Below are 14,074 nucleotides of genomic sequence, written 5' to 3' on the forward strand. Positions count from 1 at the left end.
GGGCCCCTGGATACCGGCCCCCCACCCTATGTGAATGAGTATGGGGTACAATGTACCCCTACCCATTCACCTGTAAAATAAAGTACAAAAAAAAAACACAACACAGAGAAAAAATATTTTATTGCACAGCTCCGGGGGTCTTCCGTCTTCGGGGGTCTTCTCGCCGGACTCCTCCGCTATCTTCGTGTAGCTCTTTTACTAGCGGAGGAGCCCGGCTTTCTTCCTCCCCGCCGCCGGCCTCTTCTCCCGACTTCGGGGGTCTTGTCCCCCTCTTCGGTTCTTCTGCCGGGCCACCGCGCCTTCTTGTAGCTCTTTTACAGGCGGTGGCCCGGTCTTCTGTCGCCGCTGTCGCTGTCGCCGTCGCCGCCTTCCGTTCTTCTTCTTCTTCTTGTTCTTCTTCTTCCCCAGGAGATGTTGACACGTCGCTCTCTCCGGCTGGAATGCCAGAGCCGCGCTGTGCGGTCACTTATATAGTGACAATGGGGCGGTGTCACATGGTATATGTCACATGGGTTGGTCACATGGGTTGATGTCACATGGGGACTATGGCATCGTAAGGGGGCGGGGTCACCATGTGACCAACCCATGTGACATATACCATGTGACACCGCCCCATTGTCATTATATAAGTGACCGCACAGCGCGGCTCTGGCATTCCGGCCGGAGAGAGCGACGTGTCAACATCTCCTAGGGAAGAAGAAGAAGAACAAGAAGAAGAAGAAGAACGGAAGGCGGCGACAGCGACAGTGGCGACAGAAGACCGGGCCACCGCCTGCAAAAGAGCTACAAGAAGGCGCGGTGGCCCGGCAGAAGAACCGAAGAGGGGGACAAGACCCCCGAAGTCGGGAGAAGAGGCCGGCGGCGGGGAGGAAGAAAGCCGGGCTCCTCCGCTAGTAAAAGAGCTACACGAAGATAGCGGAGGAGTCCGGCGAGAAGACCCCCGAAGACGGAAGACCCCCGGAGCTGTGCAATAAAATATTTTTTCTCTGTGTTGTGTTTTTTTTTGTACTTTATTTCACAGGTGAATGGGTAGGGGTACATTGTACCCCATACTCATTCACATAGGGTGGGGGGCCGGTATCCGGGGGCCCCCTTCTTAAAGGGGGCTCCCGGATTCCGATAAGCCCCCCCGCCCGCAGACCCCGACAACCAACGGCCAGGGTTGTCGGGAAGAGGCCCTTGTCCTCATCAACATGGGGACAAGGTGCTTTGGGGTGGGGGTGCCGTGCGGCCCCCCCTTCCCCAAGGCACCCCCCCATGTTGAGGGCACGTGGCCTGGTACGGCTCAGGAGGGGGGGCGCGCTCGCTCGCCCCCCTTTCCTGGCCGGCCGGGTAGCGTGCTCGGACAAGGGTCTGTTGTGGACTTTTGGGGGGACCCCACGCCGATTTTTTTCGGCGTTGGGGTTCCCCTTTAAGTCCATTCCAGGCGGCGGAGCCCGCGACGTCTCCTTCGCGGGCCCCGCCTACCTGTACACGCGCTCGAAATGGGCGGATTTGCCTCCGCCTTACGTGGGCGAGTCCGTTCATTTCAAAAGTTGAGCGAACTGTTTGTCAAACAGTTCGCTGAAACAGTCTGCTCAAAAAGTGCCGTGTGTGGCCATGTCCGTCCATGCTAATTTTGAGCGGACTGTTTGCCGAAACTGTTTGACAAACAAAGTTGGGCGAACAGTCCGCCCGTGTGTACGCGGCCAAATAGTTGTTGGAGATGTGGCTGGGAAGAAGGAACTATGCTTTACATTTTGGGGAGCTGTGTGATCTTAGTATCCTATTAGAAGGCAGTCCACAATAACCTTGCTCAAGTTGCCTCGTTTTTTTATTGGACGTCACACCTGCCCAATACCTCCTACATCACATGTCATTACCCAGAAAAAGTTACCACAAGTCCCTCACAATGCATATGGTAAATGCAACAAGTGCTGTGCACTTGCTCCTGAGCTTAGTAAATTAGGTAAAGCTTCATTTGACAAAGAAGCTTGTCTGACATCTGCAGATTGGGAACAGCAGACATTTATTTTCATGGCAAGTTATTCTCTTTCAAGTTATTTTCTAGTAGCCATAACATCAGCAACAAAGGTTTCAAGTTGGCAGCCCTGTCTTCTAAACCCCAGTTTTTAATCCTTCACAAGAATAAGGTGGTTTTGAAACCAAAACTATTTTTGCCCGAGGAAGTTTCAGCTTTTCACCTTAATAAAGAGTTTATCCTTCTTTCTCTTTGTCCAACGCCAGTGCATCCGAAGGAGTTGGCATGCACATCGTTGATGTAATTAGGACCATTAGAGTTTACCTGCAGGACACTTCATCTTTTGTAAACACAGACCCTATTTCTCATTATTGATGTTCCTTGTAAGGGCCTCACAGCTTCTTTTTCTACCATCTCTCAGTGGATTCAACAGACCATGTCAAAAGTTGATACACAAATGTATAAAGAGTCACTGTTACTGCTCATTGAACCAGAACAGTCAGAAATTCTTGAGCTCTTAATCATTATGCTTCAGGCTGCAACATAGTCTTGGGCCCATATCTGTACAAAATTCTGCATCAGTCCAGTTTTGCAGGAGGCAGTGAGAAACACTTAGTGTGCATGGGTTCTCCCTGTTTATATTTCTTGGTGTATTTTGCCCACCTCTGTTGTTGGGTACTGCTTGTGAATGAACCATTGGTTCTGTTTGATCCTCTATCAAGGACTGTTTCACAGTTATCGATAGAGAAAATATTAGTTTTCTTTTTTACTCGTTGTAAAATAATTTTCTCTAAGTTCACTTCTTCTGCATTACTTCTGCAGGTAAATGTGTCTCTCAGTGAAATCAGAGAACATAATTATATGGGGAGTACAAAAATTATATTATTTCTACATGCTTTAGATATGACAAAAGAAAAAGTTGTCATCCTTGAATAGTACAGAAAATGAGCACTGCCTTCTCAGACTTTGCACTAACCTTCTTAAACTAGAAGGGTCAAAATGATTCGGTGCATGGTTATAGATAAAGAGAGGGTCGGAAGCCCTCCAAAAAAAATCCTAGAGACTCCAGTTACCAATAGTAAAGGGGTTGGGGTTTGCTAGAAATTGTTTTGTTTGTCTTTCTTCTAAAGTACATGATTCATTTTAATGCTGGAGACATATAGTACATTTGCTTTACCTGCAAAACAGATGCACCACTGTGAAGAAACTGCAAACCACTCTCTGCTGAATCAATTCCTCCAGTAGCAAGTATAGGAAATCCAGGAAGAGCACGGGCAATGGCAGAAACTGCTCTAAGAGCAATAGGTCTTATGGCATTCCCTAGAAAAAACAAAACATATACATGAGAAAATACTCTTGTAATACAAGGCATTAAGCAATCAGTTACATGAGTAGAATATAAAGAAATGTAAAAAAATGGATTAGGGAATGCAAATAGCCTTCTGTGTGTAGTAGCCCCCCCAGCCCAGCCCAGCCCAGCCCAGCCCAGCCCTCAAACCTAGTTAGCCAATCAGGAGAGAGAGGGGGAGAGTTACACAGAGCTGCAGCTCTGCTTGGGTGCCCCCATAGCAAGCTGCTTGGTGTGGGGACACTTAATGGGAGGGAGGGGCCAGGAGCTCCAGCCAGGGACCCGAGAAGAGGAGGATCTGGGCTACTCTGTGAAAAAACAACTGTGCAGAGCAGGGAAGTATGACATGTTTGTTATTTTGGAGAAATTGGAGAGGGTAGAAAAGGTAATAGGAAACTGGGATGGAATGAAAGAAAGGAAGGAAAAAAAAAGAAAAGGATTTCAGTGGGAGAAAGAAAGGAAACAAGGAAAGAGGGGGGAAGGAATGATTTTTTTTTTAAAAAGGAGTTAAAGAAAGAAAAAGGAGTAAAGAAATGGAAATAAATGAAAGGAAAGGGATTCTGGTATAAATGTGTTTTGTGTAACCAGCAAGTCCCAAACATATTTATAAAGTGCATTTTAAAAAGTGACATTAGCAGAATTTTTTTCTTATTACACTTTTAGGAATGATGTGAGCAGGTGTTTTATTTAAATGTTTAGATCTTTGTAAAGAATAGCTTATAGATTTTCCAGTAATCAATCGTTTCTAAATGTATTTGTTTCTGGCCAGTATCTGGCATCTAAAGTTTAATGAAATAGCAGTAAGCCTCCAAATACAACTTGCCATGATTAGCTCCTGCAGGTTGAGGTACTTTATAATGAATTACTGCTATAGCCAAAAGTCTCTCCTAATTGAAATCTGTGCCGTATGTGCCAAGCAGATGCACATTTAGTTCCTCATAGCATAGGTTGTCCTAACCTGCTGTGAGGGCAGTGCAGTAGACATGGACTACAATGTATGGTGCTATAAAATGTGCAAACAGATACATAATCTTAATAATAACAAAAGCAAATATGTACTGCAAAGAAATCAGTAAATAAAGTTGTAAACAAAGAGTCCATATACACGTTATAATGTTATAGCTCAATAACAAGTGAAAAAAAAGAGATGCAATTATGTGAACAGTCCCCTCGCTGGTGCGAGTGAAAAAATATCTTGTTCAGAAACAGTGTGCTGCACACTTTACAAGGTGCTCAAAAGGCATACCAGAGGATTATGACCCACAAAGCAAAGAGAGGTCATTAAAGCTTTAAGGAATACACTTCTCCAGGAATAGGCAGCAATAGGCAGAACTCTTCAAGACTCCTCACACACCAGAAGGCATAAAAATGATTGAAATCTTGGTAAATCAAAACTCTCCCTGAGTTCAGCCTATTGATAGGATCGGTTTTACATGTAGAAACACACAAAAAAGAGGCAATTCTCATTGTGTAAAACCATTAAAATAAACCTTTATTTAAAAATGATTTCACCTACAAAATAAGAGCATTCACAGTGCTGTGTATAATAGCAAGTTCAGATTTGCCAGAATCCAAGATGGCCACTGGCCATACGGCACACGTGTGGTGATTTATATCCAGGGCCTACCGGGAAATTTCCAGAAATTTCCAGTGAGGCTGCATTGATGGACACCATAAAGCTGCATTTGATGGGCACAGAAAGGCTGCAATTATGGGCACAGTGAGGCTGCAGTGATGGGCACAGCAAGGCTACATTGATGGGCAAGGATGCATTGATGGGCAAGCGAGTCTGAAATTATGGGCACAGTGAGGTTGCAATTATGGGCACAGTGAGGGAGCAATGATGGGCATAGTGAGGCTGCATCGATGGACACCATAAAGCTGCATTTGATGGGCACCATAAAGCAAGGCTGCATTGATGGGCACAGCAAGGCTGCAATTATGGGCACAGTGAGGCTGCAATTATGGTCACAGTGAGGCTGCAGTGATGGGCACAGCAAGGCTGCATTGATGGCCAAGTGAGGCTGCATTGATAGGCAAGCGAGGCTGCAATTATTGGCGCAGTGAGGCTGAAATTCTGGGCACAATGAGGCAGTGAGGGTGCAATTATGGGAACAGTGAGGCTGTAATTATGGGCACAGTGAGGCTGCAATGATGGGCATAGTGAGGCTGCATTGGTGGACACCATAAAGCTTCATTTGATGGGCACCATAAAGCAAGGCTGCATTGATGGGCACAGTGAGGCTGCAATTATGGTCACAGTGAGGCTGCAGTGATGGGCACAGCAAGGCTGAATTGATGGGCAAGCGAGGCTGCATTGATAGGCAAGCGAGGCTGCAATTATTGGCACAGTGAGGCTGAAATTCTGGGCACAATGAGGCTGCATTTGATGGGCACCGATGAGGCTGCATTGTTCTCTTGTACCATGTCTGCAGTCTCTGGCCATCACTTGTACCATGTATGCAATCTCTGGCCATCTTTTGTGCTAGGTCTACAGTCTCTGGCCATCTTTAGTATGATGTCCTCAGTCTCTAACCATCTCCTGTACCATGCCCCCAGACTCTGACACCTACTGTATCATGTCTGCAGCCTCTGAATCATGCTTGCAGCCTCTGACCATCTCTTGTATCATGTCCGCAACATCTGACCATCTTTTGTATCATGTCCACAACCTCTGACCATCTCTTGTATCATGTCCTCTGTCTCTAGCCATCTCTTGTATCATGTCCTCAGTCTCTAGCCATCTCTTGTATCATGTCCACAGTCTTTAGCCCTCTCTTGTATCATGTCCACAGTCTCTAGCCATCTCTTGTATCATGTCTGCAGTCTCTGAGGGGGAGCCTGGAGAGCAGTCAAGAGTGGGAGTGCTGCCAGGATGGGAGTCATGGGAGAAGTAAAATGTGTGGACTGTGGAGAGGAGACTATAGGATAAAACCAGAGTCACCAACCTTGTCCATCTAACTGAGCCCTGCACGGTGTACCTAAGAGGAGGTCAGTGACAGCGCCGCCAGGTAAGTCTGAGGGGGGAGTGAATACAATAATATAAGGGGGTACTGATATAAAGGTTTCCCCCTTATATCAGTAACCCCCTGGCTCCTGAAGAGCACGCACTATATGTTTTGACATTTAATGTTACACCTAAACTGCAGTTTGGTTTGGATATAATTATTTCAAATTTTGACCTCAGCATCAGTCTGACTGGACTATAGGGTGTTCGGTCTGGCCATAGGGGGTGCTGTCTCTTCTGGCAGGCATGGAAACACAGTCTGGTTGGGTGCTTTAAGGTTACTTTCTCTTGGAGCCCGCCCAGTGGGAGTGTCATTCTTGCTGTGCATTCTGGGAGAGGGTACTTGAGATGCGGATGTCACATGGTTTGGGGCTCCCGTCCAGAAGTATGTTCTGACTCCATAGTCGTGGTCCTCCTGATCAGCCCCCAGGAAGGCTATGGCCTGGGGTGCGGATCCACCCGACTTTATGTCTCGGGGCTGGCTAGCTCAAGGCAAGAAACCTAAGGAAACGATTCGGAGGTGGTCCGGTGCCGTCTCCGGTTGTGGAGAGGCTCAGCAACTTCGTAGCTATCCAGGGGAGGACTCTTCAGAAGAAGGCCACGTACGGGTTGGCTTCTTAGCAAGAGCCTGGTGAGGCTGAAGGACCTAAGAAAATCCAATCTCGTGAGGTATCGCCAAACCGGCTGAAAGATACGGGTACCCCATGAGTGCTCTACAAGTCCTAGTTTCCTACGTGTTCTACAACAGAGTCTGTGGCAGAGACTTATTCCTACGTGTTCTACAACAAAGTCTGTGGCAGAGACTTGTTCCTGATTTAAGCATCCTGTTGGCTGCTAGGCCTTGTGAGAGAGGGATTATCCAACTTGAATCCAGCTGTGAATGGCTATTCTCTGGATTTAGTCAAAGTAAGAAAGTTCTTTATTATTTACTTTGACACTAAGAGTACCTGGAATTTTCTCCTAACCCTCTGATACTATATTGAGAGACTGTTCGTTAACTACGTTTTGGCAAATAAAAATCCCTTTAAGTGGATCTGTCGTCAGTCTCTAAAGTTTCTGGGCCATCTACCACGGGAAACCCCTAGACGCAAATCGAGGTGAAGATGGTAACGGTAAGCCCAATCAAACCAGCAGCTCCTTCCGGGGTTATATATATATATATATATATTGTGGGAGAATTAGCTCATAGGGATCACCTTTTTCTGAAGGACAGTCAGCAAACGGGCACTGTTAAAAATCTGGCAGATGGCAGGTTTATTTGCAGGAGGTTTGCAAAAATAAAAACAAACAAACAGTAAATTAAATCCTTGCCATCCGGCGCTAACTACACAAATAGTCTCCTCTCTATACAGTGTGGGGCTGGTCCCTGTCACCCACAAAACATGTGGAAAAGCAAACCTTTTAATCCCACATCCAGAGCTCCTCTCACTCAGGTTCCTTCCTGAGTCTCAAAACCAGAGCCCTGCTGTGCTCTCTTGCTGGATATTTAAAGTCCATCTGACTATGGACTCCAGTGGACCCAAACATCCAGACCGGAACCCAGCCTGCCACAGAGGCTGGAAAAACCGGGCCAGATTCCGGTTCAGTCCCTTATAATGGAACAAATGCGAGGTGAAATGTACCTATTGTCGTGTATCTCACCTTGCATACCGTCAATATATATATATATATATATATATATATATATATACCCTCTTCAAATGTGCTTTAAAATGGTTTTCCCTTTCATGCACAAGTAAATAATGACGGTCTGATGGTTTTGATGTTGGGCTGGTATAATAATGCTATGGGGTTGGTATGACATTTTTTCCAGGGCTGGTTTTCATTTCCAGTCCAGCCCTGCTTATATCCTGGCACCTAGGTTTCAACCTTCTTTATGCCTTCTGGTTTGTGAGTCTGGGGGAGTTCTGAGTTGCTTTCTATTCCTGGAGAGGTTTGTTCATTAAAGCTTTTATGACCACTGCTTGCATCAGAGTAACAATCCTCTGATAAGCATTTTGGGGTGTGCAGCACACTGTCTGTGAATAAGATATCTTTTCACTGGCACCAGCAAGGGAACTAATTGCATAGTTGCATCACTTTACCACTCATTATTGAGTTTGTTTATGGACACTCATTATAAAGTCTGTGTATGGACTGTTTGTTTACAATTTATTTACATGTGATCATGTATATTTGGAATTTTTATGTTCTATGTTTCAAATAGACATCATCTTTAGGGCCGGTTCACACAGGGGGCGACACGAGGCGACACGACTTGCCGTGCCGCGACCTGCCACGACCTCAGCGGCGACTTGCAAATGACTTCTGTATAGAAGTCAATGCAAGTTGCCCCGAGGTCGCCCAAAAGTAGTACAGGAACCTTTTTTCTAAGACGGAGCGTCTCTAGTCGCTCCTCTTAGAACGGTTCCATTGTACAGAACGGGGGCGACTTGTCAGGTCACGGCACGGCAAGTCGTGTCGCCTCGTGTCGCCCCCTGTGTGAACCGGCCCTTACCGATTTCTTTGCACTGCGTATTTGTTTTGCTTTTTTAAGACTGCTTATCCATTTGCACATTTTATAGTGCCTCACCTTGTAGTCCATTATTTGTATATCTTGTATCTGTATATAGTATAGGCAGCTGTTGCTGGAGTTTTTAAGCATAAGTGCAGATTTTTTAGCTACATATTATATTTAGTGCAGTAGATGTGTCAAACAAACCACTGTCTAATGATATTTTGTAACCCTACAGAGTCCAGTACACATGCATGTAAATATGTGTTTTAAGCCCCGATGAAGGGTTATTTGTAACCCCAAAATGCCTTATTTTTTTTGACCTGTATGAAAAATTATTTTATTCTTTTCTAAGTCTCTTCTCATATAAATGTTATTCATTTTTACATGTTTCAAAAAATTGAATGTGTACACTGTGTATAAAATAATGGCCTATGCATTTTGAATTATTGAATGTTTTCTTTTTCTGCCTTAATCTTCATTAAAAATAAATGTTGCACCCTTGATCCTGGTCAAGTAATTAATAAAACGAACAATTACAATTAAAACATGATATTGGCACTACATTTCATGAAAAAAAAAATGATGTCCCAAATTTTTTTTATTAATCCAACTGATTAACCAGCATCAAACCCTACTAACAACATCCACCTTCTCAGGTCCTTTATTTTGGAGTGGGTACAATTTAAACAAAATGGGATCAAAGATCCTGGAAGCAGCTTAGACTACAATAGGAGGGGCTGAGTGGACAGCACAGTGATCACAAGACCTCACGGCTGACGTCAGAGGGGAATCTTAGCCCCTCCCTCTGTAGTCCTTAGAACAGTGGAGGAGAGCGGCGAGAGGTCACATGAACGCACAGTGGTGCTCTGAAATAAGGTAGTTAGCAGCATCATTTAAAACAAACATTGACACTGTGCATTATATCTTGTTATAACAGAGGGGCTGGCAGTAATGGTACTCAGTGACTTTACAACCACTTTAAAGTGGTTGTAAACCCTTACAAACCACTTTGACCTACAGGTAAGCCTAGATTAAGGCTTACCTGTATGATCTACAGGTAAACCTAGATTAAGGTTTCCCAGTTTGTGGACGGGTTCCCTAGTACTCAAGAAATGCCTCTGGTGGGGGTTGTAGTTGGGGAGGACCCCGCCAAGCTTATTTCACATATATACACCTTACTTAGATCGCGCACGGTGACTGGGATTGCGGAGGTAGCTAAACATAGGTGGGAGGAGGATGTGGGCCCATTAGACACTGAAGACTGGGAGGACATCCTCACCAATGTTGGACTGGTTTCCCCTAGGCTGTCTGACCGGCTAACCCAACTTTACATTGTGCACAGGGCCTACCTCACTCCGCTAAGACTGAGCAAGTTTCGCACGGCATATGACCCAGGGTGTCCGCGTTGTGGGGTTCACCCGTGCACATTTTATCATTTACTATGGGCCTGCCCGGACGTTCAAGCCTTTTGGTTGCATGTCATCCGCTTTCTACACGACCACATGGGTTATCCGATACAGGCTGATCCCAAACTTTGCCTACTAGGCCTTCTTCCTGACGCTCAGACCAACCGCTGTCATGCTGCCTTTCTACACGAGACTCTGTTCAGTGCTAGAAAGCTGATCGCTAAGCCGTGGTTGCGCACAGTACCACTTACAGTTAGAGCGTGGATACTTGAGGTGAATCTGTCACTGCCTTTGAAGAAGGTCATATATGTGCATAGGGGCTGTCCCAATAAATATAATAAGATATGGGATAGGTGGCTTGCCAATCCAGACACATGTGTGGAGCCTGATTAAGGGTGTACGGTAGGCACCTTGTTTACAATTGCAATCTAGCAATTATATGTGCTCTAAGTTCCCAGTCTATTGGCGGAACTGGCCGGTGGGTGGTGGGTGGGTAGTTGGGGTGATTCTGAAGTGAGTTTGACCGCCGTAGCTGTAATGTTTATCGTTGCTCTGTATGACATCTGTCTGTGTATTCTGAAAACCATGTTATTCTCAAAATGTTTTGTATGCTGTATGACTTGCTGATTTTGTCCACCAATAAACTTGTTGTTTTTGAAAAAAACCTAGATTAAGGTTTACCTGTAGGTCCAAGAAATATCTCCTAAACCTACACGGTCTAGGAGATATTTACAAAAAGACAGGCTCCACTGTCTGCGGCGCATGCGGCGTAGACAGCGGCGTGCAGGCAAACTGGGCATGCAGCTACCAACGGCGTTAGTGACGGCTCCCATGTGCATGCATAGGAGTGACGCCATTGCTGCTCCAGGGCTGTGAGTGGCCAGAGCAGCAATACCCGGAAGACGATGGACGCTCCGTGCTACAGGGGACAGCAGTGACATCGCTGGCTCCTGTGTCAGGTAAGTGACACATAATGGGCTACTATGCGATGCATAGTAGCCCATTATGCTTTGCCTTTGCAGGGAGACAAAGAGGAAGTAAACCCATCAGGGTTTACTTCCTCTTTAAAGTATAAGTTCACCTTTTCCCCAAAAATCCTTAGAGCTTACAGCACAGATCAGAACAATTTAGATTGGTCAAAGTGATCACATGCCAGTAAATCACTTTCATCCAACCCAGAAGCCCCATGACATATGAAGAGGAAGAGAGGGGCTTTTAAATCCCTGGACCACTCCACTGGCTTTGTAGGCAGTGACAGCTAATCACAAACAAAGGTAAAGGCAGAGGGGGTTTGGAGGGTGAGGGGGGAGGAGTGCAGGGTGTTAGTTCATCTTTTCTTTATTTTTGGTGAAAAGTAAACTTAATAAACATAGTTAATAGCTGTTGATCCTGCCAGCAGAACCTTTATTTTTAAACTTCCTTTAATGGGCCAAACTTTCCAGTTACAGAGTTGAGCTCTTAACAATGTCCATAAAATTTTGTTGTAAGGAATCAGCAGAAGAGATGGCCTAATCTGCATAGCTATACTCAGGAAACTGGGACCAGACCATGTATGCTTTAAGGCCCCTTTCACACGGGGCAGATCAGTAATGATCCGTCCCGTGATGATCCGCTCACTCAGCGGGGATCGCTCCTTTGTCCCCGCTGAGCCGGCGGCGGACAGGGCGGTCTCCACACACTGTGCAGGGACCGCCCTGTCAGCTCTCCGCTCTCCTCTATGGGGGATCGGATGTACACGGACCGTCTGTCCATGTTCATCCTATCCGCTCTGCAGATGGATAGAAAAATAAGATTTTTCTCCGTATGCAAAATCGGACAATAGCGGAGGCGGACAATAGCGGGTGTCTGCGGATGTTCATCCGCAGACACCCGCTATCCCATAGGGATGCATGTATGTCCGTATTTCATCCGCAAACGGATGGATGAAATACGGACATACTGTCCGCATGTGTGAAAGGGGCCTAAGTCAGATTTATTTACAGTGAAACAAAGCTTATCCAAACACCAGCAAACAGAATACACAGAAAACAAAGATACAAGTGAACCAAAAACCCAGTGAAAAATATCTAACAACCTGATTTAGTGACAAAAGCCTACCTAATAAACTAACTAAATACAATATATACAAAATAGGGAACATTAATCAACAAGGTAAACCAGAGATGCAGGTAGCAGATGGGAAGGGGGAACCAGGACTTTAATCAGCCACAAGGGGAGCAGATACGATGCAGTAAGGTACAGGATGCAGGGTAGAAGCAAGATCAGGGTCGACTCAGGATCAGGATTAGTGATGGCCGAATGGTTCCCCTGGCGGTCGTTTCGCGGCGAATTTCGGCTGTTCGCGGTCCGCCCGTTCGGCACACTATTGGCACCGGTCGCCCGGCGGACTTCCGTGTTTACTGTGTAAAAGAACTTTGACCTATGATGACACATCCATCATGGGGTACAGGACAGCCAATTGAGACATTATAGCACATGGACACTTGGACATTCCCCCTAACTTATAAATACACCCGATCCAGTGGCCATTTTACATTCTTTCTTCTGTCATTATAGGGAGAGGTTGCTGTGTGGAGCAGGGAGAGATTGCAGTGACCCAAATCGCTAGCTATTTGGTACACAAAAGTTCTTTTCAGGACTGGTATAGGTGTTAGGTGTATATAGGTTTGCTGTGCTACTGATTGTTGCAGCAGCCTGAGTGTCTTTTGTCAGTTTAGAGAAAGGGACAGGACGGTGTGTGCTGCAGGGAGAGTCAGTTTAATCATTAGCTGTTACTATCAGGTCCACAAATGTGCTATTCCAGTAACCAGTTATTGTTCCAGCAGCCTCTGTTTTGTCAGTTTATATAGGGACAGGCAGGAAGCAGTGTGTGAGGCAGTGAGGGTCAGTTTAATCAGTAGCTGTTACTATATTAGGTCCACAAAGGTTCTTTTCAGGACTGGTATCAGTGGTATGGCAATAGGCTTGTACACGTATAATATTCTTTCTTCCAAATATAGAAAGAATATTATACTTGACTGCTGCCCTTCTGCTGCAGTCTGCTAATCATTCACAACCTACTTGTTCCACAAAGGTCCTTATAAGGACTGGTAACTTGGTCTGTCTAGGGTGCTACAGTACATAGGGTTGAGTGAGGTACAGTCTGCTATTCTATAAGGACTGGTATAGGTCCACAATACATAGGGTTGAGGTGCACTACTGCTGACCGCTGCCCTATATTGCAGCAGTCCTTCATCAGTATAGGGACTGACGTACAGTCTGCTAATCAGTCACACACAACCTACTTGTTCCACTAAGGTCCATATAAGGACTGGTAACTTGGTCTGTCTAGGGTGCTACAGTACATAGGGTTGAGTGAGGTACAGTCTGCTATTCTATAAGGACTAGTATAGGTCCACAATACATAGGGTTGAGGTGCACTACTGCTGACCGCTGCCCTATACTGCAGCAGTCCTTCATCAGTATAGGGACTGACGTACAGTCTGCTAATCAGTCACACATAACCTACTTGTTCCACAAAGGTCCTTATAAGGACTGGTAACCTGGTGTAGCGTGCTACAGTACATAGGGCTGAGTGAGGTACAGTCTGCTATTCTATAAGGACTGGTATAGGTCCACAATACATAGGGTTGAGGTGCACTACTGCTGACTGCTGCCCTATACTGCAGCAGTCCTTTATCAGTATAGGGACTGACGTACAGTCTGCTAATCATTCACAACCTACTTGTTCCACAAAGGACCTTATAAGGACTGGTAAGGTATAGGGTACTACAGTACATAGGGTTGAGTGAAGTACAGTCTGCCATTCTATAAGGACTGGTATAGGTCCACAATACATAGGGTTGAGGTGCACTAC

General features: G+C 45.7%; 1 protein-coding gene across 1 annotated transcript in view; it reads right to left on the bottom strand.

Annotated features, from left to right (window-relative positions):
• The window catches only part of DPYD (dihydropyrimidine dehydrogenase), a 2,051,548-nt gene that overhangs the window by 296,649 nt on the left and 1,740,825 nt on the right, over nt 1-14,074 (bottom strand). The window contains exon 19 of the mRNA XM_077452870.1: nt 3,138-3,280. Within this exon, the coding sequence (XP_077308996.1) occupies nt 3,138-3,280 (143 nt within the window). The remainder of the gene's footprint in view (nt 1-3,137; nt 3,281-14,074) is intronic.

This window comes from Lithobates pipiens, unplaced genomic scaffold, assembly GCF_037356315.1.
Source record: "Lithobates pipiens isolate NorthernLeopardFrog02 unplaced genomic scaffold, aLitPip1_a1.2 Scaffold_23, whole genome shotgun sequence".
Taxonomy (NCBI): Eukaryota; Metazoa; Chordata; class Amphibia; order Anura; family Ranidae; genus Lithobates; species Lithobates pipiens.